Source organism: Alosa alosa, chromosome 17 (assembly GCF_017589495.1).
Source record: "Alosa alosa isolate M-15738 ecotype Scorff River chromosome 17, AALO_Geno_1.1, whole genome shotgun sequence".
Classification (NCBI taxonomy): Eukaryota; Metazoa; Chordata; class Actinopteri; order Clupeiformes; family Clupeidae; genus Alosa; species Alosa alosa.
The window spans coordinates 2,769,944-2,792,443 of record NC_063205.1 but is presented as its reverse complement, the minus strand read 5'-3'; the positions used below and the strand labels follow the sequence as shown (position 1 = coordinate 2,792,443).

At 42.1% G+C, this 22,500-nt stretch overlaps 2 protein-coding genes across 2 annotated transcripts in view; one reads left to right on the top strand and one right to left on the bottom strand.

Annotated features, from left to right (window-relative positions):
* Positions 1 to 591, top strand: part of tectb (tectorin beta) — a 12,981-nt gene extending 12,390 nt beyond the window's left edge. Inside the window, exon 11 of the mRNA XM_048267353.1 lies at positions 66 to 591. Coding sequence (XP_048123310.1) covers positions 66 to 142 — 77 coding nt within the window. The 3' untranslated portion in view covers positions 143 to 591. The remainder of the gene's footprint in view (positions 1 to 65) is intronic.
* A 544-nt stretch (positions 592 to 1,135) lies between these two features.
* Positions 1,136 to 22,500, bottom strand: part of gucy2g (guanylate cyclase 2g) — a 41,691-nt gene continuing 20,326 nt past the window's right edge. The window contains exons 15-24 of the mRNA XM_048268764.1: positions 22,400 to 22,500; positions 21,364 to 21,519; positions 21,006 to 21,198; positions 20,258 to 20,398; positions 16,872 to 17,064; positions 7,424 to 7,598; positions 7,002 to 7,100; positions 6,433 to 6,524; positions 4,411 to 4,512; positions 1,136 to 1,240 (exon numbers count right to left, since the gene is read on the bottom strand). The exon at positions 22,400 to 22,500 is cut by the window's right edge and continues 68 nt beyond it. Of these exons, the coding sequence (XP_048124721.1) occupies positions 1,136 to 1,240; positions 4,411 to 4,512; positions 6,433 to 6,524; positions 7,002 to 7,100; positions 7,424 to 7,598; positions 16,872 to 17,064; positions 20,258 to 20,398; positions 21,006 to 21,198; positions 21,364 to 21,519; positions 22,400 to 22,500 (1,357 nt within the window). The remainder of the gene's footprint in view (positions 1,241 to 4,410; positions 4,513 to 6,432; positions 6,525 to 7,001; positions 7,101 to 7,423; positions 7,599 to 16,871; positions 17,065 to 20,257; positions 20,399 to 21,005; positions 21,199 to 21,363; positions 21,520 to 22,399) is intronic.

Sequence of the window (22,500 nt, the reverse complement as noted above, 5' to 3'; positions counted from 1 at the left end):
TGTTCCCAGTGTGTGTGTGTGTGTGTGTTCTGGCCCTGACGTGACTCCTGTCTTCTCTCTGGCAGGTGTGTATCTGTGCGCTATGTGTATCGCCTTTGTGAGTATACTAGGGAACTTCAACAACCTGCCAAGACTACTGTGAAGCTCAACATTCCTGAAAGTCCACACAAGGCTTTGGTCTCTCTATGGTGTGCACACACACACACACAAACGTACAGACACACACACACACACACTCACACACATACAGACACACACACACACACACATAAACAAACACACCCACACATGCACACACACACACACATCCATCTCTCAGGGGAAGAAGCACACACTCCTCTAGCTCATGCCATGTAAATCCTCCCCTCCGTTCTCTAGAGACCAGAAGATCACAGCGCAGTGTGTGTGTGTGTGTGTGTGTGTGTGTGTGTGTGTCTGTGTGTTCCTGGGTCAGGACTCTCACCACAGATAGTGTATATCAGAGAGCAGAAGAATGTCCAAATGATTAGCTGAGGAGTATGTTTCATTTGTTTTATTGGATTGCAAATGAATTTGTGTTTTTGCCATTATAATAAACATTGTCCAACATGACTCACTCTGCTGCCCCTTATATCTGACACACACAAACACACACAAGCACACACACACACACACTCACACTCGTGTATACATTGTAAAGTTTGTCCAAACAACTGATTCAACGTGCTTAATCCCCAGATGATAGAACATTGAACTGGTATAAAAAATGAGAGCTGGCCAATCAACTTGCCCAACATCGCTCGATGGTGTTTTATGCCCCCAACGTCGTCTTCCAGGCAGCGCTGCCACCGCTGACTTAAAGGCACCTAATCCTAACCCCAACCCTAACCTTAATCCTAACCTTAACCCAGGCCTAACCCTAGTGCCTTCCAGGCAGCGCTGCCTTGAAGACAACGTTAGGGGCATAAAACACCAAGAAACGCCCAACATACTCTTTGCATGCCCTTTACCATTGCTTGTGTTGAACCCTGACTGGGGAGTGAAGCATCACACTCATTCAGCACCATCATATGTGTGGCATCCAGCAGAGGGCAGTAGAGTCCAGTACCAGATTACAGATACCAGAGACCTGTAATGTCTATGGTAGATCTTGTTGCTATGGTATTTCAACGTTTGGTACGGCGAGCGTCATGTCAGCCGCCATTCCCACGGTGCGCTGAGTCCTCACTCTGTCTTTGTGCTCCTTCAGTGGCATTTTATCCTGACACACACACAAAGACACACACACACACACACACAAAAACCCACACAAAGACACACACACATACACAAAGACACACACACACACACGCACACGCACACACACACACAATACACAGAGTGTATGAACTCTCTTTTCAGTGCAGTGCCTTTGGTGTCACACGTATCCATTTAATATCCTCTGTAACTCATCAATCAATAATCAATAATTAATGCAGAAACAGTGACAGTGCCCCCCACATTTATAGGCACCCCTGGTAAAGTTGAGTAAACAAGTAAGGGATAATGTATAGAACACCGATCATTATTGGGAAAATAAGTTCCGACAGGGCGAACTGGACCCTCGACGCGCAGAGGAGGGGTCTTGTTCCGCCCTGAAGGGACTTTTTTTCCCAATAATGATCTATGGTCTACACTGACAGCGCATAGAAAACAAGCTGGCTGAACTTGATATGGTTTACACGGACAGCGCATAGAAAGCAAGCTGGCTGAACTTGATATAAGATGAAGAATAAAAGTATATTCGGTGTAGCCGAGTCTGGACTGTTTTCATCTAGAGGTGTAGCGGATTTACCGGAAGCGGAAGCAACAGATTTTACGGAATGTAGGCATGTGGCCAGTCACTGTAAAGTTAGGTTAGGCTTAAGCTAATGTTAACGTTAGGACTTCGACTGCAGAAACAATTAGTTTAGATTTAGTGAGAACATTACCTACTTAAAGGGTAAATAATGACAGGGGTGGACAATCATTTCCCCCTGAGGTCAGAGGATAATTACGTTGATAAAGTAGCCTATGCTGTCCACACATTGAACGATTGACTGAAATAACGTTACAATGCACAAAGTGCATTGTGCTGGATGTTAACTTGACAGGACAGGAGCCTATAACGGATTAGCTATAAGCTAGGCTACCTTTTAGGAGGCCTATGCAATAACGTTACTTGCAAGCCCATGTCTTCTTTCTTAAAACAAACAACTCAAATGGAGTGTCAACTTTAGGCTACCCTGCATATTGTCATTTGCGTGAAATGTAGGCTAACGTTAGCCTCTGTTCTCATGGATCATAAGTCTCTCATTAAAATGATATGCTGAGGAATATGATAAAAAAAAAACACTTTGTTAACGTCACTACCCTATGCTATTTAGCCTACATGACGAGTTTTTCCTCTTGAGCATGAAGATAACATTTGTGGCCTAACTTCGAAGCTTCATAATGCATGCTTCGTATCCAAATGTCTAGCACCTAGGCCTGCCTACTTTATTGGCGTTTTAAACATTTTTAGCTTTGAACGGACACATCACAAAAAAATGAAATGTCTCCTGTACCACACAGGGGAATTTCCGTCTGCTTTTCTCTGCCAAAAGTTAACAATTTTCAAGCTCCTTGCGTCTTTCTCTCAATGTATTGCTATACGGCTCTGGGTTTGCTTGTCCTTAACGACGGTTGTTAGGGACCTGAAACCGGTCTATTAGAAGCACAAACTCCATTGCCATTGACAGCGGTCATTATTTTTTTCAGAGGTCCTTTCCTCAGAAATAATGACCGCTAGAACTTTGGGAAATCCCATTCAAGTCAATGGAGCGTTCTACTTGCCTTGTGAAGATCCATGTAATAAGATAAAATATAATCTTTTGGCAATAGATTATTTTTATACGTGTTTTTAGTCAACTTATCAGGGGTGCCTTTAAATGTGTGTATGAGAGACAGTGTGTGTGTGTGTGTGTGTGCAGGATGCGATTTGTAGGGGGGGATGGTGAGGATTTCCCCCCCTCTGGTTTTCCTATCCCTACCTCTGCTAAATTATTTTTATCCCCGGTGGGGACAACATTTATCCCCCTCTGCCCCTGATATTGATTAATGCTACTTCATATAAGTAAAGCGCTGCAACGTGAGAACAGTCTAGTAGGCTAGCCTACATAATAATCTGACATCAGAAACGCACCGTCACCGTCAGCACTGATGCTGCTGACACAGTGGCTGCGTGATAACTTAATTTGGCCTTGATCGTGCAGGACATTTCAGAATGTCGAGTGTGTCATAAATGGCTAGTTTCAATGGAAAAGTTAGCTGGACAAATGAAAGAAAATGAGAAGGATTCAGTGAAGCATAATAATGTTTTACAACCTTCAAAATTAGAAAACTGATGCACTGAGATGGAGGACAACTGGACGTAGAGTAGAACGTAGGCCTATTGTCCAAAGGAACTTACATTAAATGAGGAGATATTTGCTGAATGTCACAAAAAGTGTTACAGAAATTGCTTGGCATCGCTTATTCAAAACACTACTGAAACACCTGTAGTTTGCGGAGGACGAGCGAGAAAGCACTCGTTTGATAAATCAGCCAGTAGGCTAGGCCTAGTAGACAAATAACTTTTAGAAATAATCTGTAGGCTACTGCAAAAACGAATGTTGGTGGGTATTTAAACTATCTAGCGGGTATTTTAACAGCTGCAAGAAATAGAAGCGTCATGGTCTTTATGTTCTGGTTCGTAAATTATTTTCATAAAACTTCAAGTTGCCCTATAACTTTACTCTCCAAACTCTTTCACTGCACTGTAGGCAATTAACTGACAGTATGATAGGCTATTTATTTTCTGTAGGCTACAATAAACACATTTATTTTTCAACTTTTGCAATATTACGACTTTGGCTACTGAACGCAAATCAGCAGGAGAGAGAATGCACGTAGCCTCATGGCGTGTAGCGAATGTGTAGGCTATTTGGTTACCAACTAACACTGTTAGCCAATTCACTAACTTAAGAATTCAGTGCCATCATATACAACGTTTTTTTACACAAGAAATACAGAAAGGATGGAGGCAGCAAAAGTAGAGGAGTCATTTCAGATGGGGCAAGAACAAGGTGAATTTGTATGCTTGTCAAAACGTAGTCCTACCCTGCATTAGAGGAGCTGATCATCATACCAAGCACACTCGCTGTTTAAAGTCATACACCACGGTAAACTAAAACTAAAATGTTACAAAGGTGGCAAAAATAATATAGGCTATTATTAGCCATGACATTACTAGGCTATGAATCGTTCGTTTGTTCATTTTTTTTATTTATTTTTTTTGGGTGGGGGGCGTTTACAAACGTAATCAAAATCATCCCCCCCTCTGGTTTTTACACAAATCGCACCCTGTGTGTGTGTGTGTGTGTGTGTGTGTACCTCCGGGGTAGCTTTGTGGCTGGTGGTTCCAGGACTGTCTTTAGGGGGGAACACAAAACCCTTCTTACTCTTCAGCCAGAATGTCTTCTGATTGCCTTTCCCCTGCACACACACACACACACACACACACACACACACACACACAAACGTACACACAGCTACTGATGAGATTTACTGTGGAACACACACTAACTCAACACTACATATACTACAAGTTAACAATGTGTTATTCAACAATATGTCTGAATCTGGGTAACACATCTGGGTAACACATCTAGCAGGGAATTCAAGCCTAACTGTTGCAACTTTGCCATCAATCATGTTAAGCCTAACGTCTCTATACACGATGTGATTGGCCCTATCGAAGTTGAATTTTTCCAGCTGGCAAGCCAATGGAGAGTTGCTAGATTAGCTGCCGCTAGGGTGCGGCTAGATTTCTAGGCTAGTCAACTTTAGCAGAGGTGCCAATAATTCTGGAGGGCACTGTATACTATATACTGTACATATACTATACTGTAGATAATATGTATTTACTGTAGATATACTGTAGAAATATGGTATATATACTATAGATACTATATCCTGTGGGTATACTGTATACTAGATATACTGCAGATGTCCTTATATAACCCACCTAGACCGCTATGATCACAGAATACTGGACTTCTTGTAATCCCAAGAATTTCAAAAACTACAGTAGGAGGCAGAGCTTTCTGCTACCATGCACCCCTCCTCTGGAATAATCTCCCTCCCTCAATCCGATTAGCAGACAGCCTCCCTATTTTTAAGTCTAGACTTAAAACATACCTCTTTAGTGCTTCCCATAGTTAGGTATGGTGCAGTGTGGAACTTCACCCACCTCTGGGTTTTTTGGAATGGACCACCCTGCTGTGTCCTCGTGTAACTGGCACCCCAGTCATGCGTGCGATGGTGGTCACTGACCATACCTGCGCTGGTGTCGACTAACCCTCACCATGCCTTAGTTATGCTGCTATAGCATAGTGCTGTCAAGAACTTTTCATGTGTCACGCCGTACAACCCCTCTCTCTCCTCTCTCCCCTTCTCTCTCTCTCAACTCTCCCTCTCTTGCCTATTCTCACTATGGTATCACAACATAGTACCATTGATATACTAATGATATTAACCATTTTGATTTATAGTAATACTAACCCACTCTACATCTCTATTTCTTCCCCCCTTACCTCACTTGGGAGGTATACCATCACCAGTCACCAGCCATCCGTGTGTTTGGCCCTCATCTCACCTGAAGTCCCATCCCTATGACTGCCCTATCATCGCCTATTGCTGTCCCCCTGCCCGGACTCCTGGCCCGTACAGCCTAGCGACCCACTACTTGCCCTATGACAACTCCTAATCCCCCTGGACAATTCCATCTCCTACACTGGACTATTTGAACTTTCTGACCTAATGCATTATCATACCGGATATGTAACCACCCCACCTCTTGTAACATACACCTCAGGTGGCTTTAAAGTATAAGTATATATACTCTTTTGATCCCGTGAGGGAAATTTGGTCTCTGCATTTATCCCAATCCGTGAATTAGTGAAACACACTCAACACACAGTGAACACACAGATACTGTAGATATACTATAGATACTGTAGATATGCTATAGATACTGTAGATACTGTAGATATGCTACAGATACTGTAGATATGATATAGATACTGTAGATATGCTATAGATACTGTAGATATACTGTAGATACTATAGATACTGTAGATATACTATAGATACTGTAGATATGCTATAGATACTACAGTATAGATATTGTAGATACTGTAGATACGCTATAGATACTGTAGATATACTGTAGATATACTGTAGATACTGTAGATATGCTATAGATACTGTAGATATGTTATAGATACTGTAGATATTCTGTAGATACTGTAGATATACTATATATCATGTAGATACTGTAGATATGCTATAGATACTGTAGATATATGTACGATAAGCAGGTACGCTAGTGGCTGCAAGACTCCAGGTGTGCACCTTGATGTCGATGTCCCCTCTCTCCTCGAGCTCAAAGACCCCCATCTCCCTCAGGATGTTTGCGGTGCTCTGGGAGATATGGATCTTCAGGGCTGCCGTACGACATCATCAGCATGTCAGTCACATTGACATCACATCACATCACATCATTACACAATACACTACGGCATCACGTTTGAGTTAAAGTTGACATTACGGCATCACGTTTGAGTTAATGTTGACTAGTAAGTTTGACTGTTTCAATATAATATTAATATAATATAATATCAATACATAACATCAACTTAATATCGATATATAATATATTATTTATCAGACACTTCTATCCAGCATGACACAGACTCGCAATGGTTGACTCTGGAATTAAATCCAGGCTGTGTGTGTGGTGTGTGTGTGTGTGTGCGTATGTATGTATGTGTGTGTGTGTGTGTGTGTTGCGTGCGTGTATGTGTGCGTGTGTGTGTGTGGTGTGTGTGTGTGTGTGTATGTGTGTGTGTGCGTGTGTGTGTATTGCGTGTGTGTGTGTGGCGTGTGTGTGTGTGTGTGTGTGTGCTGGGTAAGGGACTCACGCAGGCTGTTGCTCTCCATCCTGGACGCCATGTTGACCGTGTCCCCAAACAGACAGTATCTGGGCATGGAGGTGCCCACCACCCCCGCCACCACCGGACCTGAGGGGAGAGAGAGCCATGACAGCGTGTGTGTGTGTGTATTAGGGGGAATTACTACGTTGCTCAGACCTCCTTATCTGAATGTGAACAGAGGAGGGGTCAGTCAGTGTGTTTGTGTGTCTCGGTGGGTATGTGGTGGTGTGTGTGTGTGTGTGTGTGTGTGTGTGAGTTGATGCCTATCGAGTGCCAGCCTCGGTGAAGTGTGTGTGGTGGTGTGTGTGTGTGTGTGTGTGTGTACCTGAGTTGATGCCTATGCGGAGTGCCAGCCTCTCGGTGGGCATGTGGCGTGTGTGGTGTGTGTGTGTGTGTGTGTGTGTGTGTACCTGAGTTGATGCCTATGCGGAGTGCCAGCCTCTCGGTGGGCATGTGGCGGATCTTAAACAGTTGGATAGCCGCCAGGAAGTGCAGTGCCATGGTGGAGATTTCGTCCGCATGCTTGTTGCCGTTGACGATCGGGAGCCCACTGGCCACCATGTAGGCGTCGCCGATGGTTTCCACCTAACGGAAGGGTAAACATTCCATCGTCATGACAACACTGACATAGAGATGAAATTATTTGGTGGGCATGGTTCATTGATGACATCAGGGGGACTGAAAAATAATTATTGTCATTTCATGATTATTTGAAAGTAGCAAATACCAATGTTAAGTTATCCCTGAATATGATAAAGATAAAATTCACTTTCTTGATCTTGAAATGTATAAAGATGTTGTGATATTTAGGAAGGATGCACATAAAACTTCACGCTAAAAGTTCCGTCCTCCTACACTTACTAAGAACCTCCTTTCGGACATTTTCAGAGACAACGTAGGATTTGCGATAATGATCATGATTTGAACAGAAATTGTGAAGATGATGGTGTATAATTGCTTCAGAGAACGTGGCTACTCATCTAAAGATTTGGACGCAGCTCTTGCAAGGGCCAGCCAGCTTATGGTGTTTTTCCTGTTCCAACACAGTACTCCCCACAGGAGCATAGTCTGGGGGCTGCTTTTTCTCCTCCCCTCTCCTCATGTTATGCTGTATTCCTCCTCAATGCCCTGTCTTCCTGTCCTGTCTACCCCTTGTCATATTGTATGTATGTTTGTATATTTACTGCTAAACAGGTCATGTCATTTGTATATTTACTGCTAAACATGTCATGTCATGTGTATATGTACTAGTCATGTCATGTGTGTGCTGAAGTGGTCTTTGTGCCCTGCTGTTTCATGTTGGGCGCTGTGCCATGCTGTTTCATGCTGTTTCCCGTTGGGCTCACTAAACGGCAGTTACGATACCGACGTGCCGAACATGGACGTACAGCTAAAATTGGTAATTGTGATTATGCTATGAAGGAAAACACTTAGAACGCTGGTCAATATCGGAAAAATAAGTTCCATTGGCGAACCGGATGGAGAGGTCTTGGCTCGCTCTGAAGGGACTTATTTTATACAACAGCCGATCAACCGTCTGCTTTGACTTTTGAATGAAGTTTCATTGCAAAAAGTGACCGGACTACTTGCGGAGTGATATGAAAGAAGTGAATCAGAGGAACAAAACTCGTTGCCATTGACAGCGGTCATCATATATTTCAGCGGCCATTACATGGTGCATATTTTACCGTATAACGTTGGAAAATCCCATTCAAGTCAAAGGAGCATTCTACTATCATTGTGAAGTGCTGGATGATACTATGGATATGTGTGGATATGTTCTTCATACTTATTTAGTTCTTTGGTGACCCCATCTGAAGCCTATTGCTGAGGCTTGGTATTCCGGTTGGAACACGGTGACTTGGTATTCCGGTTGGAACACGGTGACTTGGTATTCTCAGAGCCCTAGAGAGAGATCTATAAGGCTCTGGCTCTGGGCAGAGCCATATAAAGGTAGAGTTGCAACAATGGGTGTTCAAAATTTGTTAAGGTCACATGGTTCATGCAAACTTCAAAAAGTTCCCGGAAGTGATTGACAATGGATTAGAATACATTAAATAAGCTACTGTTCAATGCATTGATATACAATATTTATAACACAGTGTAAGTATTGTGTAAACTGTGTAGTTCTCCTACCATTACAACAATATTAAATTAAATTCCAGACCGTCTGATATCGGAAGGTGACCTTTTTTTCTCCCTTTTACGTATATGTCACTTAATATTAATTTCTGTACAAAACCAAGACGGGAGATTCTTTAGAAAACGCAATAGCACCCACCCCATAAGTGTAGCCTAGGCCTATCTAAATTATCGTTGACCTAAAAAAAATGACCTAGCCTAGTACGTGACTCAAGAGCTGTAAACAGTGTTTTTAAGACTGCGTTTAGCCTATAAAAGCGCATGGAGATTTTAATTTTGCAACGAGAAACTGTAACACAGCTAGTCTAAGTCTAACATTAACTTGTTTTGAGTTTTCTCCCCAACGTTTTTCTCTGGTAGTTCTTCACTGATCTAGAGATAATGAGGCGAACTACCTTAAGTAGCTAGCGTCTCGAGAGTTTAAAAGTTTAAAAGTTTTCTAACATCTCTCCAGTGTAATGGTGGGCATGTTAAGTTAACCGTGGCATTACCTACAAAGTAACCCCATGGTAATGCGATGCGAGTGATCATAATAACATATAAAACGTGATATAGTCCTTGATAAATAACCAGGCTATGAACTCATAAACAACAGCATTTTGTCACTGTTTGTCATTCACCGTGCTGTGAATACAGCATTAAGATGCTAGGGCCAGGCTAAAGAGCTTGAGATTCAGAGAACCTGCATGGTTGTGCTCATCCTGTCAGAAAATAGCAATTTGATCAGTGATCATGCATCATATCAGCGCAAGCTTGGTTTGAAACTGGTTATAAATTATTATTAAATTATTATTATCATTGTATAATCACTTGTGTAAGCAGAAATATTGTTGTGCTGAGTTCTAAGAACAGAGAGTTCAAGTTAAATGTTGTTGTGCTGAGTTCTAAGAACAGAGTACAAGTTATAGTTGAGCGACTACAGGAAAAATCGTGCAAATTATGATACAAGCGTGGAATTCAGCAGGTATGTGCTCAAGACCAATAAAATCAAATCTACCTGATTGGCCCACTTGAAATGGCGGCCATTTTCCAAGATAGCCACCAAAAAACCCAGAAATTGATTTATTGCTCAGAATTGACCAAGATATTATGATACAAACATGAAATTAAGGCATGTATGCTCAAGACCAATACAATAAAATCTGCCTGATTTGCCATTTTTTTAATGGCGGCCATTTTCCAAAATGGCCACCATGAAAAACTCTAAAAATTGATTTGTTGTACAGAATTGACCAAGGAAATTATGATACAGCCATGAAATTTAGGCGGGTATGTGCTAAGACCAACACAATACATTCTAACTGATTTTCCAGTTTAAATGACGGCCATTTTCAAGATGGCCAGCCAAAAAATACCATAGAAATGGATTTGTTGCACAGAATTGATCAAACAAGTGACAATACAAGCATGAATTTTGGCATGAATGTGCTAAAAAACAATACAATCAAATCTACCTGACTATACACTTGAAATGGAAGCCATTTTACAATATGGCGTAAAAGACTGAATTTAGCTCAGAGTGAGCAAAGAAAATTATGATACAAGTATGTAATTTTTGTGTGTTTGTGCTAAAGAGCAATATAATCAAATCCACCTCATTTTGCAACTTGAAAATGTAATATGGCAGCCATTTTTAAAGATGGCCACCAAATAAGACACTAGAACTTCATTAATTGCAATTAATTTAGCAGATGTGGCCCAAATCAATGTTAACATTCACTACATTTCTGTTTCCTTCTATGATGAAGTCATTGGAAATTCAATCAAGCAAAAATCAAGCAAAAAGGCACATAACTGAGATTCAGTGAAAAAGCACTGGTAGTTTACTTACAAGACGATTTATACAGACAGTATCTTCATGAAGTTTAGCGTTTGCAGCCATCTTGAATTTAGTCACGATAAATTCGAAAACAACGAAGTAAGACTGAACAGGTATGATAAGGGATCAGATTCCAAAAATAATTCAGTGGAAATGCATGGATTCCAGTTTCTTCCAGTAGCAGCAACTGGAATCCATGCATTTCCACTGAATTATTTTTGGAATCTGATTTTGCTTTTTTACTGCTTTTTCAAAGTTCTCAATGTCTCGTTTTAAATGTCAGGGCCCTCGGAAGTCTACCAATGAAGTGTGGAGATACATTGAGCCTCGTAAATGGGTGTAAAACAGTGATTTATTTGCATGGCTAGCCCGATGCCGAAGCACCACTATTGAAAAAAAGCTGTTGGTAGCATCGGCTAACTAAGCTCCAGATTTTGGAGTGCAGGGGACAAGCCGAGATGGGCTATGAGACATCGTTCACACTCGGTATCATGTTTCAATACACTTTAGGTCAATATCACACCGGAATTCTCCTTTAAACCAGCCACTGAGGTTATTCGGAATTAATTTTAGCCACTTACAGCGACATTGGACCACTGCTGATTGATTCACTCTGGTGGCCTTGTTCTCTAACTCTGGGGTAATTGTGGGGACAGTCGCAGAGAGCACAAATTATAGTGAAGCGGAACATTATTACCGTTAAGTACCATTAGCACGTTATTAGTGTTTTTAAGCATACATATCGGTGAAAATCATAAATTACTGTTATTAGCATATTATTACCACAATGGTATCGCATCACGCACCACCCTCCATTGACATCAAAATTGTCATTATTAGCATGTTATCACCATGTTATCAGTGTGTTATAAGGGGCTTATTTGTCGTTAATAACTGTTACGCTGTTATTTGCATGTAAAACCAAAAAAGCGACCTATCGCGACCGGAAAGACGGAAGTCATTATCTGTCTATGGAGGGTCGTGAATAAAGCGACCTAAGTGAATTCGCCCGGGGAGCCGAACCAATCTAGGCGACCAGAAGCGATTAAGCGTTTAGCCATTAAAAGTCAGCTAATATGATGGCAATGAGCGGTTCGGCAAAAAAAATTGGAATGCTCTTATCTTGAATGTCCCAGGCTGACAAGCCAGAGCCGTTATGTGATTAGCTAAATCAAACATGTCAAAAAACAATTGGAATGCTCTTATCTTGAATGTCCCAGGCTGGCCCAGAGCCGTTATGTGATTAGCTAAATCAAACATGTCAATGTCACGTCCAGAGCGAAAAGAGCGAATTCATGACAACGCTTCTTCAACGACTTGGTAGCTGCGGTTGTTTCTGGTGTACACGCATCTTTTGATTAACAGCAACATCGAGAAAACCATGAATTGCCGTTATTAGCATATTAGTGTCATTATATTATTAGCATGTCATAACCATTTTATTTGTTTTGGGGGTAGGGGGGGCATCATAGCATAACCTTCCATTGACATTAAGAACTGGCATTATTCGCATGTTATCACCATGCTATTTGTGTGTCATAAGTGGCTTATTTGTCATTGTGGAACATTTTTAATATCTGTATCACTTCATCATCTATGGAAACATATTTAAGGAGAGTGAATAATTATTTACACCACATTTGCAATTTGCACATTTGAAATTTGCAAATTTCTCGGGTCTTTTTGGACGCCATCTTGGAAAATGGACAGCATTTCAAGTAGCAAATCAAGTGGGTAATACTCCATAATAAGGTGCCATAATAAATAGCAAACTAGTAATTACCTAACCCTTTGTTAATATTTGTTAATTGTTACTAAAATATCTATTTGGCACAAGTTAATAGATTTTTCATCATTAATTACATATTAGTTGTTTGCATAAAATCTGTATGTTAATGTTTTAACAAATCTATAAACTAATACTGTATTAATATTTGTTAATAGTTAACTAAATGTCTTTTGGCACTAATTAACAGTTATTTCTTACATCATTTAAATATTAAATGTTTATTTACAAACTATATGCTAATATAAAAGTTAATGACATTATTATTTATCTAGCTTTTCTGATTAGCTTTGTGGAGAATTTATGGAATTTATGGTTTATGGCTTTATGGTCTTGTGGGGTGTATAAGGCACCCTACTGCCAGTGGTTGGTTGTGTGAGAGTTTGCGCACCTCTTCTTCCACTTCATCCTTATTGGATACCTTTGTGGTTGGTTGTCCTGTAATTGGTGACCCTTTGTCTAGTGTTTGAACGTAGTGTACTCTTTGCCTTTGGAAGTACTATTTGGTTGCTGCTTGAATTTGGTGAAATTCAGGGGAGGGGGGTGTAACAGAGTTATAAATGTAGTTTAGTGTTTGTATGTGATTTTCGCCGTAATTAAGCAGCTTTATTGAGATTGGTGTTTTGGAGCCCCCTTTGGAGAAACTGGAGTATTCCCGGTGGGCCGGCCGATCAGTCTGCGCGGTGCGGGCCGGCCCATAGAGCTATTATCGCGGCCATCGACCTGACAGATGCACTAAGAATTTTCCACTTTAAAGTTCAGGAAGTCCAACCAATATTTATACCACTCGCTCACTGCCTATATGTCATTCATGGTTACCCTGCGCACATTCATCTCTCCCATGCTGATTTTTGTGTAGGCTAGACTTAGTTTTTTTATCTAAATTCATTTTTGTCTTATTCAGGCGTTACAGAACTTTCATCACAAATAAAAAAAATGACAATTTAATTTGTTTGTTTGTACTTAAATTAACGTAAGCCTAAGCAGGGATGGATTACTGCACGGGCCTACCGGGCCCAGGTCCAGGGGCCCAAGGGGTCAGGGGGCCCTGAAGCCCAAGCCTTTGCATGGAATCATTGCCTCAATATCAGGATGTAGACTATGAATCTGATTGAATTTAGTATTGGCCATCCCCAAAATGCACCAGAATACAGGAAATCACATCAAACAAATTAAAAATTGGACCCCCAAACCCCCCCTCCCACATACACGACAATAAGTGGGGGGCCCTTAATACATCTGGGCCCAGGGGCCCGAAAGATCATAATCCGCCCATGAGCCTAAGCTAGAATAGAGCAAAGCCTCCTGGGAATGGGGAATGTGTTTCTGGTTTATCCAATGAACCGATTGCAGGTCAAGTCTATTTACAGAAATGTAGGGGGATAAATGAGCGGCCCCTCGTCTAATGGCATGACCCTACAAACTATCAAGTTCGAGGAAAACTACAGGAGTTTTGACAGTCGACGGATTTGCGTGGTTGCTTGCTGTTTTACATATATGGATGGAAGGCAGAGAGAAAGGTTAGCGGAGCTAAAGCATTGACGTTATTGAAACTAGCACAAGCTAGTCTTATGTTGATATGTAGCCTATACCTAGCCTAATGACTAATTAGTGGGCCACTCAGGCTGATAAATGGTTTGTGGAACTCGTTGGAACTGTCTATATATAAGCCTATATAGGGCTACTTTAATCGTTCTCGTACAAACCTATTCAAAGTGCCTGTTTTTTTTTTTCAATTATTTAATTACCTGTGTTATTAGGTTGACATTGTCTGTAGGCTAGGCCTTTTTTAAATTTATACTGGCAACTATTGGAGTGCTATGATACCCAGATATGTCCTTGCATGATGCTTGAAATTTCCATCCACCCACAAAGCTGTTTTTATACTGCACTGTTGCATATCTATCATTTATTTACTGGTTTGTGGTTGATTGGCTTGTTGTATTGCATTAGCACTATATATTTTGTTTGTGCTATTGATGTGTGTGCATGTGCCCCTGAATTAGTTAAATAATAATAAGTCACAAACTTTTCTATTAACATATCGTTTGTAAATAAACATTTAACATTTAAATGATGTAAGAAATAACTGTTAATTAGTGCCAAAAAGACATTTAGTTAACTATTAACACATATTAATACAATATTAGTTAATACATTTGCTAAAACATTAACATACAGATTTTATGCAAACAACTAATATTTAATTAATGATGAAAAAACTATTAACTTGTGCCAAATAGATATGTTAGTAACAATTAACAAATATTAACAAAGGGTTAGCTAATTACTAGTTTATTATTTATTATGGCACCTTATTATGGAGTGTTACCATCAAGTGGATTTGATTGTATTGGTCTTGATCACATCCATGCCAAATTTCATGCGTCCATCATATTTTGCTTTGACAATTCTGTGCAATAAATCAATTTCTAGGGTCTTTTTTGGCAGCCATCTTGGAAAATGGCCACCATTTCAAGTGGCCAATCAGTTAGATTTCATTGTATTGGTCTTGACCACATACATGTTGAGTTTCATGCTTGTATCATAATTTGCTAGGTCAATTCTATGCAATAAATCAATTTCTGGGGTCTTTTTTGGCGGCTATCTTGGAAAATGGCCGCCATTTCAAGTGGCCAATCAGGTAGATTTGATTGTATTGGTCTTAAGCACATACATGTCGATACAATATCATAATTTGATAGGTCAAATACTAGGTGTTGTGGTTCTTGTATCTATATGTTGGGGTTAAATTCCCTGACAGTTACCAACAATGTTAACAACAAACTTAGCTTCACTGCTGCAAACAAAGTTGGCTATATGCTTCGCCAGCAAAAAACCAGCTAGCCTTGTGATAATAAAATCTTTACCTTTTGTTTAGTCCACTGAAAGTTATCCACATATGAAACGATTAAATACACAGTTATGGAGGAATTGTTTTGGGGAAGCAGTTGCACTATATCCCACTTTTGCTGCCACTAGGGCTTTGCTGCCACTTAAATCCATAGCCTAGATGAGCATTGCGCATACGTTACAACTTGACGTGATGGTGAAGCTAAATGCCCAAGAAATGTCACGTCATAAAAGTTGAAAGCCTACTAAACGCAAAAACTTAATGACAGCTTGTTCGTGGTGGTGTAGTGATGCCTAATTGAAATGGGATAGGCAAGGGGTATCTGTGCTATTACGTGTGGCACATTTATTGGGCTTTTAGCATCTTTATTTGATGCTAAATTTATTTGATGAGGAACTGATAAAGACTAAGCAGCAGAAAAGTCATTGTCGATACATAAATCGTTTATTATTATAATTAGGCTATTGATAGCCTACTATTACTTTACTACTATTACTGTTATTATTATTATTATTTGGATGAGGCAAAAGGAATGTAAATCTGAGTCTGAAATGTTGGCTACAAACAGTCTATACTGCTGTAACTGCACTGCTGCTATTATTAATTGTTAACTTCCGGGAACTATTTGAGACTTCCATTAGCTGCCATTGTTGGAAAAAAATGGAACATTAGCGTCAATGGAGTTGTCGCAACTGTACCTTTATATCAAAGATTCTATAGTTAACCGTCTCTGTTTATATGGCTCTGGTTCTGGGTGTTCTATAGTTAACCGTCTCTGTTTATATGGCTCTGGTTCTGGGTATTCCGGTTGGAACACTGTGACTTGGTATTCTCGTTAGAACACTGAGGGTATTCCGGTTGGAACACGGATGGTCATCCTTGCCCTGTTAATGCACCTGCACCTTGAGGCCCAACCAAACATGTTGCCAACAATTGTTTTTAAAAGTTCTATGATGAACTAGCATATTAATTAAAGCTAGTGTATTTTAATATTAAGAAGAGTGCCTTGGTCCGAGCACTGTTTTGAAAACTACATGTTTTCTCCCTCCAGCCTGTCTCTGACACAGAGCTGTTGTAAAGTTCTACATTAACGTTTAATCACACCAGATGTGTACACATTTACACCGGATGTAGTAGTGACCACTGTGTGTGTGTGCGTGTGTGTGTGCGTGCGTGCGTGCGTGTGTTTGTGTGTGTGTGAATGTGTGCGTGTGTGTGTGTGAGAATGTGTGTATGAATGTTTAGTTAATCACATGCCTTGTAGACGTCGTAGATGGTGATGATGTCATCGAAGAGTGTGTAAAGGTCGTTGAGGAGGGTGACCACCTCCATGGCCGAGCTGATGGAACACATGGACGTGAAGCCCACGATGTCCGAGAAAAAGATGGTCACCATGTCATAACTCTGAGGTGCCACAGTCTGACCCGCCATCAGCTGCTCCGCAATGTACCTGACACACACACGACATGCACACACACACACACACACGCGATGCACGCACGCACGCACGCACACACACACACAGACACACACACATGCACACACACACACACATACTTACACAAACACACACACACACACACAAACACACACGCACACACACGCAGACACACGCGAGACCTGCGCGTTGCGCACACGCCGTTATCAATACACAAACGCGATGATTACACACACACACGCACACACACATGACGTGATGTTGAGCAATGGGCTGAACCGTGCCTGGTGGCCTCTTCACATGTGTGTGTGTGTGTGTGTGTGTGTGTGCGTTGTGTGTGCGTTTGTGTGTGTGTGTGCGCGTGCGTGCGTGCGTGTGCTTTGGGCAGCTGACTGAGCACAGGGCCAGTCCAGCTAGTCAAGTCCAGTCAACTTTATTTATATTTATATTTATATAGCACATTTCATACACAGAGGTCATTCAATGTAACCAATGTAACCAACCAATTTTCAATGTAAAATTATCAATAGTCATATTTTGATAATGGGCAGGTGTAATATAACCTGACTCTCGCCAGATGAATTTCGTTCCGCTTAGCTCCGCCTAGCTTCACTCACATCCATCTGGGACCTCTTCCATTGATAGTGATTTCTGCACGAGATTGTATGGTAGAGCCAATCAGGACGCAGGGCGGGAGTTTCATAGATGTGACATAGCGTAGAAGTGACTGTGAGACTGTTCTCAGCGTCACGGGTTGGCTTCGATGTGAGTGGTTGAAGTAGCACGTCAATAGATGACGGACAAGTGGCTTATTCAATCATATGCAAGCATTTTTTGATTAGGCCCAGCCTTCTGAAGCAACACTCGAATGGATTGGTCCCAGATGGATGAGTGGAGCTAGGCGGAACGAAATTCATCTGGCGAGAGTCAGGTTACATTCAATGTGCTTTGCAAACACAAGCTAGCAGGAATAGCTAATAAAAGCATAGAAGGGAATAGTTTAAACTAAAGAACTAACACTTCATGGCTCTTTCAAACACTCCAATAGGTGGCAGGCTCCAAATTATTTCCAAATTATCATTTGAAACTTTTCCCCTGTGTGTGTGTGCGTGTGTGTGTGTGTGTGTGTGTGTGTGTGTGTGTGTGTGTGGCTTTCTCGGTGATTAGTGTCTACTCGGACCCGGTGTGTTTGAAGCTGCCGCTATGCTGAATGTAATTAGTGTCCACATGGACCCGGTTAGGTGTTCACCTAGTGTATCAGCGCGTTACGATAAAGAAGGACGTGTAGACACTAATTACATTCAGAATAGCGGCAGGTTCAATCACACCTGGCTCCACAGGAAACAAACGAGCTCACCGAGAGCCTTTCGTGCAACTAGTCCATACACTGGTAAAAGCTGATGTTTAGTTAGTTCCAACAATGCATGCAGTTTGTTGCCCCCCCCTACAGGTGCTCTTGGTCTCTTCCTGCTCCCTTTCAGCAAAACCATTCACCCCCTCCTTTACTAATGGACCGGACCATCTCTGGTGGACACAAGCCGGTAGCAGGTAGCACTTGTTTCAGTAACATCTCTGCATGGACACAAGCAGGTTTCCCACGTTTCAGTAACTTTTTCCTGTAGCTAACTTTCCCTCTAAACCAGAAAATACACAAATAGATATTTTTCTAAAACCTGTAAATAGTGAAAAGGCTGAAGATGCAACAGGGCCTCCTCATTTCCTCGCTACGCCTGTAGGAGGCGCTGGTGCTTCTTCAGCCTTTAGGCAAAAGGGCTAATCTTGGACACTAGAAAGTTTCTCATGGGGACGAGCAACAGTGGGCAGAGTAAAATGGATGTGTGTGTGTGTGTGTGTGTGTGTGTGTAGGTGTGTGTTAGTAGGTGTGTGTGTGTGTGTGTGTGTGTGTGTGTGTGTGTGTGCGTGGCAGCGCAGCGTAGCGCAGCGGTGTGTCTGTGTGTGTGTCTGTCTGTGTGTGTGTGTATGTGTGTGTGTGTGTGCGCGCGCATGTGCATATATGTGTATGTGTGCCTGGGTGTGTGCGTGTGTGTGTGTGTGTGTGTGTGTGCCTGTGTGTGCGTGTGCCTGGGTGTGTGTGTGTGTGCCTGTGTGTGTGCCTGTGTGTGTGTGTGCCTGGCAGGGGCGGAGCCAGACATTTGAAACATTGGGTGCTTAGCCCAGTGTCACACACAGGAAGGCTAGGGGGGTCCGGGGGCATGCACCTCCGGCAGAAAATTTTGAAAAATAACCCCTTCACATAGGGGGACTAATTCAGTTGGGGAGGGGGGGGGATACATTTTACAAACTGAAATCGCATTTTCCTTAGGCTGCAGGCGTCAATGAGAGAACACTTAGACTTACATGATTTTGGTTTCGATTTTCTAATTGGAGTAAGTCTTTGTGACAACACGTCATGATACACTTGATAATGTTTGATCGTTGTTTTGGTAGGCCTACTATGAAGCATCTTTTACGTAATTAATGCGCACTCTAGAAAGTGAAAGTAGCCTAACCTAGGCCTATATGCGCTCTGTGTCTGAGCTGTCTGTGCACGTCTGCAATTGATTATGTTCCTCAAATGGAGAACACATCAATCCCATGGTATTGTTTGAAACATGCAAATTCAAAATCCCGCCGGTAGCCACGTTACATCTCCATTTCATATTTGCCTAGGCTACTAGCCTACAATAAATGAATTGAATGAACTCAACTGACAACAGGTAAATCAACTGATTCGGTCATTGAGACTCTATGAATACAGTACAACAAACTGTCTGTCTTTCTGAAGTTTATTTTTGTATTCCGGGGTACAGTAGCCTAATTGCCTAATGTCTTGACAATAGTTTTTTTTACCGGCTTGCTGTTTAAACTGACGTAAACCGCTACATCTCAGCTCTGCCATTGCATAAACTCATCGTGTGGGATATCAGATTGTCTGTCAATACTGGGCTTTGAAAATAAGGGATAGCCTATTTGCTCAGTAATAGTAGCCTACATTTTGTAGCCTAACATTTATAGAGAAACCAAAGGGAAGTAAAATTAGAAATTAGAATCGTTGGAAATTGAAAACACACAAAAAAAAAGATTCGGGGCTTGAGCCCTTGAAGCCACCTCCTCGCTCCGCCAATGGTGCCTGGTTGTGTGTGTGTGTGTGTGTGAAATACAGATTCTTGTTGTGCAGAGGAAGATGAAGGAGGGCCTCTGTTACCGGGGCAACATGCTGGAGAGGAGTTTGTTGGCGCGGCTTTTCTCTGCTGTGAGCTGATTGGTTCTCTCTTCCACCACTTCCTCCAGGTGGTTGGCGTATTTCTCCAACTTGCTCACCATGTTGTCTAGGATGTTAGTGTGGCTATGGAGCAGGTACACACACACACACACACACACACACACACACACACACTAAGCTATTTTTCGATTGTCCATGCCATCTAAAGCTATATTCCTAATTTTACAAACATTATGACACATGTTTAATAGATGGTAACTACAATGACAAATGTGTGTGTTTGTGTGTGTGTGTTACCTGTTGGGGCTGGCCTCGCATGCTTAAGGGTGGTGTGTGTGTGTGTGTGTGTGTGTGTGTGTGTGTGTGTGTGTGTGTGTGTTACCTGTCGGGGCTGGCCTCGCACAGCTGTCTCCTAATGGTGCTGAAGGGCAGTCTGTGTGTGTGTGTGTGTGTGTGTGTGTTACCTGTTGGGGCTGGCCTCGCACAGCTGTCTCCTGATGGTGCTGAAGGGCGGTCTGTGTGTGTGTGTGTGTGTGTGTGTTACCTGTTGGGGCTGGCCTCGCGCAGCTGTCTCGTGATGGTGCTGAAGGGCGGTGTGTGTGTGTGTGTGTGTGTTACCTGTTGGGGCTGGCCTCGCGCAGCTGTCTCCTGATGGTGCTGAAGGGCGGTCTGTGTGTGTGTGTGTGTGTGTGTGTGTGTGTGTGTGTGTGTGTGTGTGTGTGTGTGTTACCTGTCGGGGCTGGCCTCGCGCAGCCGTCTCCTGATGGTGGTGAAGGGCGGTCTCAGGTCGGGCTCCTCACTCCAGCACTGCTGCAGCACGTTAAGAAGCCCCTCCCCACTCACCTGGGCAGGGAGCACCTGGGTGGACAGGTGTGGGCGCAGGGGTCCACCAGCAGGGGGTGTCTGCAGCTGAGCAATGATCTCTGACAAGCCAGTATACACAAATACACAAAAAATACTATAATACTCTCTTTCTGTCAAACACACACACACACACCTTACCATCCAGTATACACAAACACACACGAAATACTACAACACTTTATTTCTGTCTCTATTTCAGTGTGTGTGTGTGTGTGTAGAGAGACCTCTGGGCTCCAGTTTGATGCCGTGGTAAGGCCCCTCCTCCGTGCTGAAGAGGATCTCTCTCATGATGATGGCGAAGCTGTACACGTCCCCTTTCTGGGTCCCGTTAGAGGGGAAGAACACATCTCTCAGGAGCTCCGGAGCTGTCCAGTACAGGTCTGCAAACACACACACACACACACACACACACACACACACACACACACACACACACACATATACACACACACACACACACACACACACACACACATATACACAAACACACACACACACACACACATATACACAAACACACTCACACACACACACACACATACACACAAACACACACACACACACACACAGACACACACACACACACACACACACACATATACACACACACAGACACACACACACACACACACACACACATACACACATATACACACACATATACACACACACAGACACACACACACACACACACACCTTCATTGTCTTTATCATTATCACATTCCCCTGAAATGTTCTGGATCTATAGTTAATTAATGCAGTACAAGGGTAAGTGTTGTACTGTACATCCCTCAGATGCACACACACACACACACACACATACACACATATACACATTTACACACACACACACACACACACACACACACACACACACACACACATATACACATATACACACACACATACTTACTATGCACAGAGAATCACAGGCTCAGTCCCTGCCTCAGTCATTGCAAGCGCCTCATGCTTAATCACCCCTAAGCACACTATGTGGACACTGTTTTAGACTTGATTTAGATTTAGTGTTATTTAGTATAATTTGTATTTTAGTATATTCTTTATCTTTTACTGTCCTTATTGCTTAGTTGTGTTTTTTATATTATATACTTTTATTACTTTTTCTGCTGTTAATGAATGTTGTGTGTGATGTCTGTATGCTACTGAGACCTTGAATTAACTATCTATCTACATACACACATAAACACATATACACACACATACACACACACATACATACACACACCCACACAGACTCACCCTCAAAGCAGGGATTGTCTATAGGGATGAGTCTATGTCTGCAGCCGTGCTTGAGTTCCCAGAGGCCGAAGCCAGACAGCTTGACCTGCAGTCGACTGTCC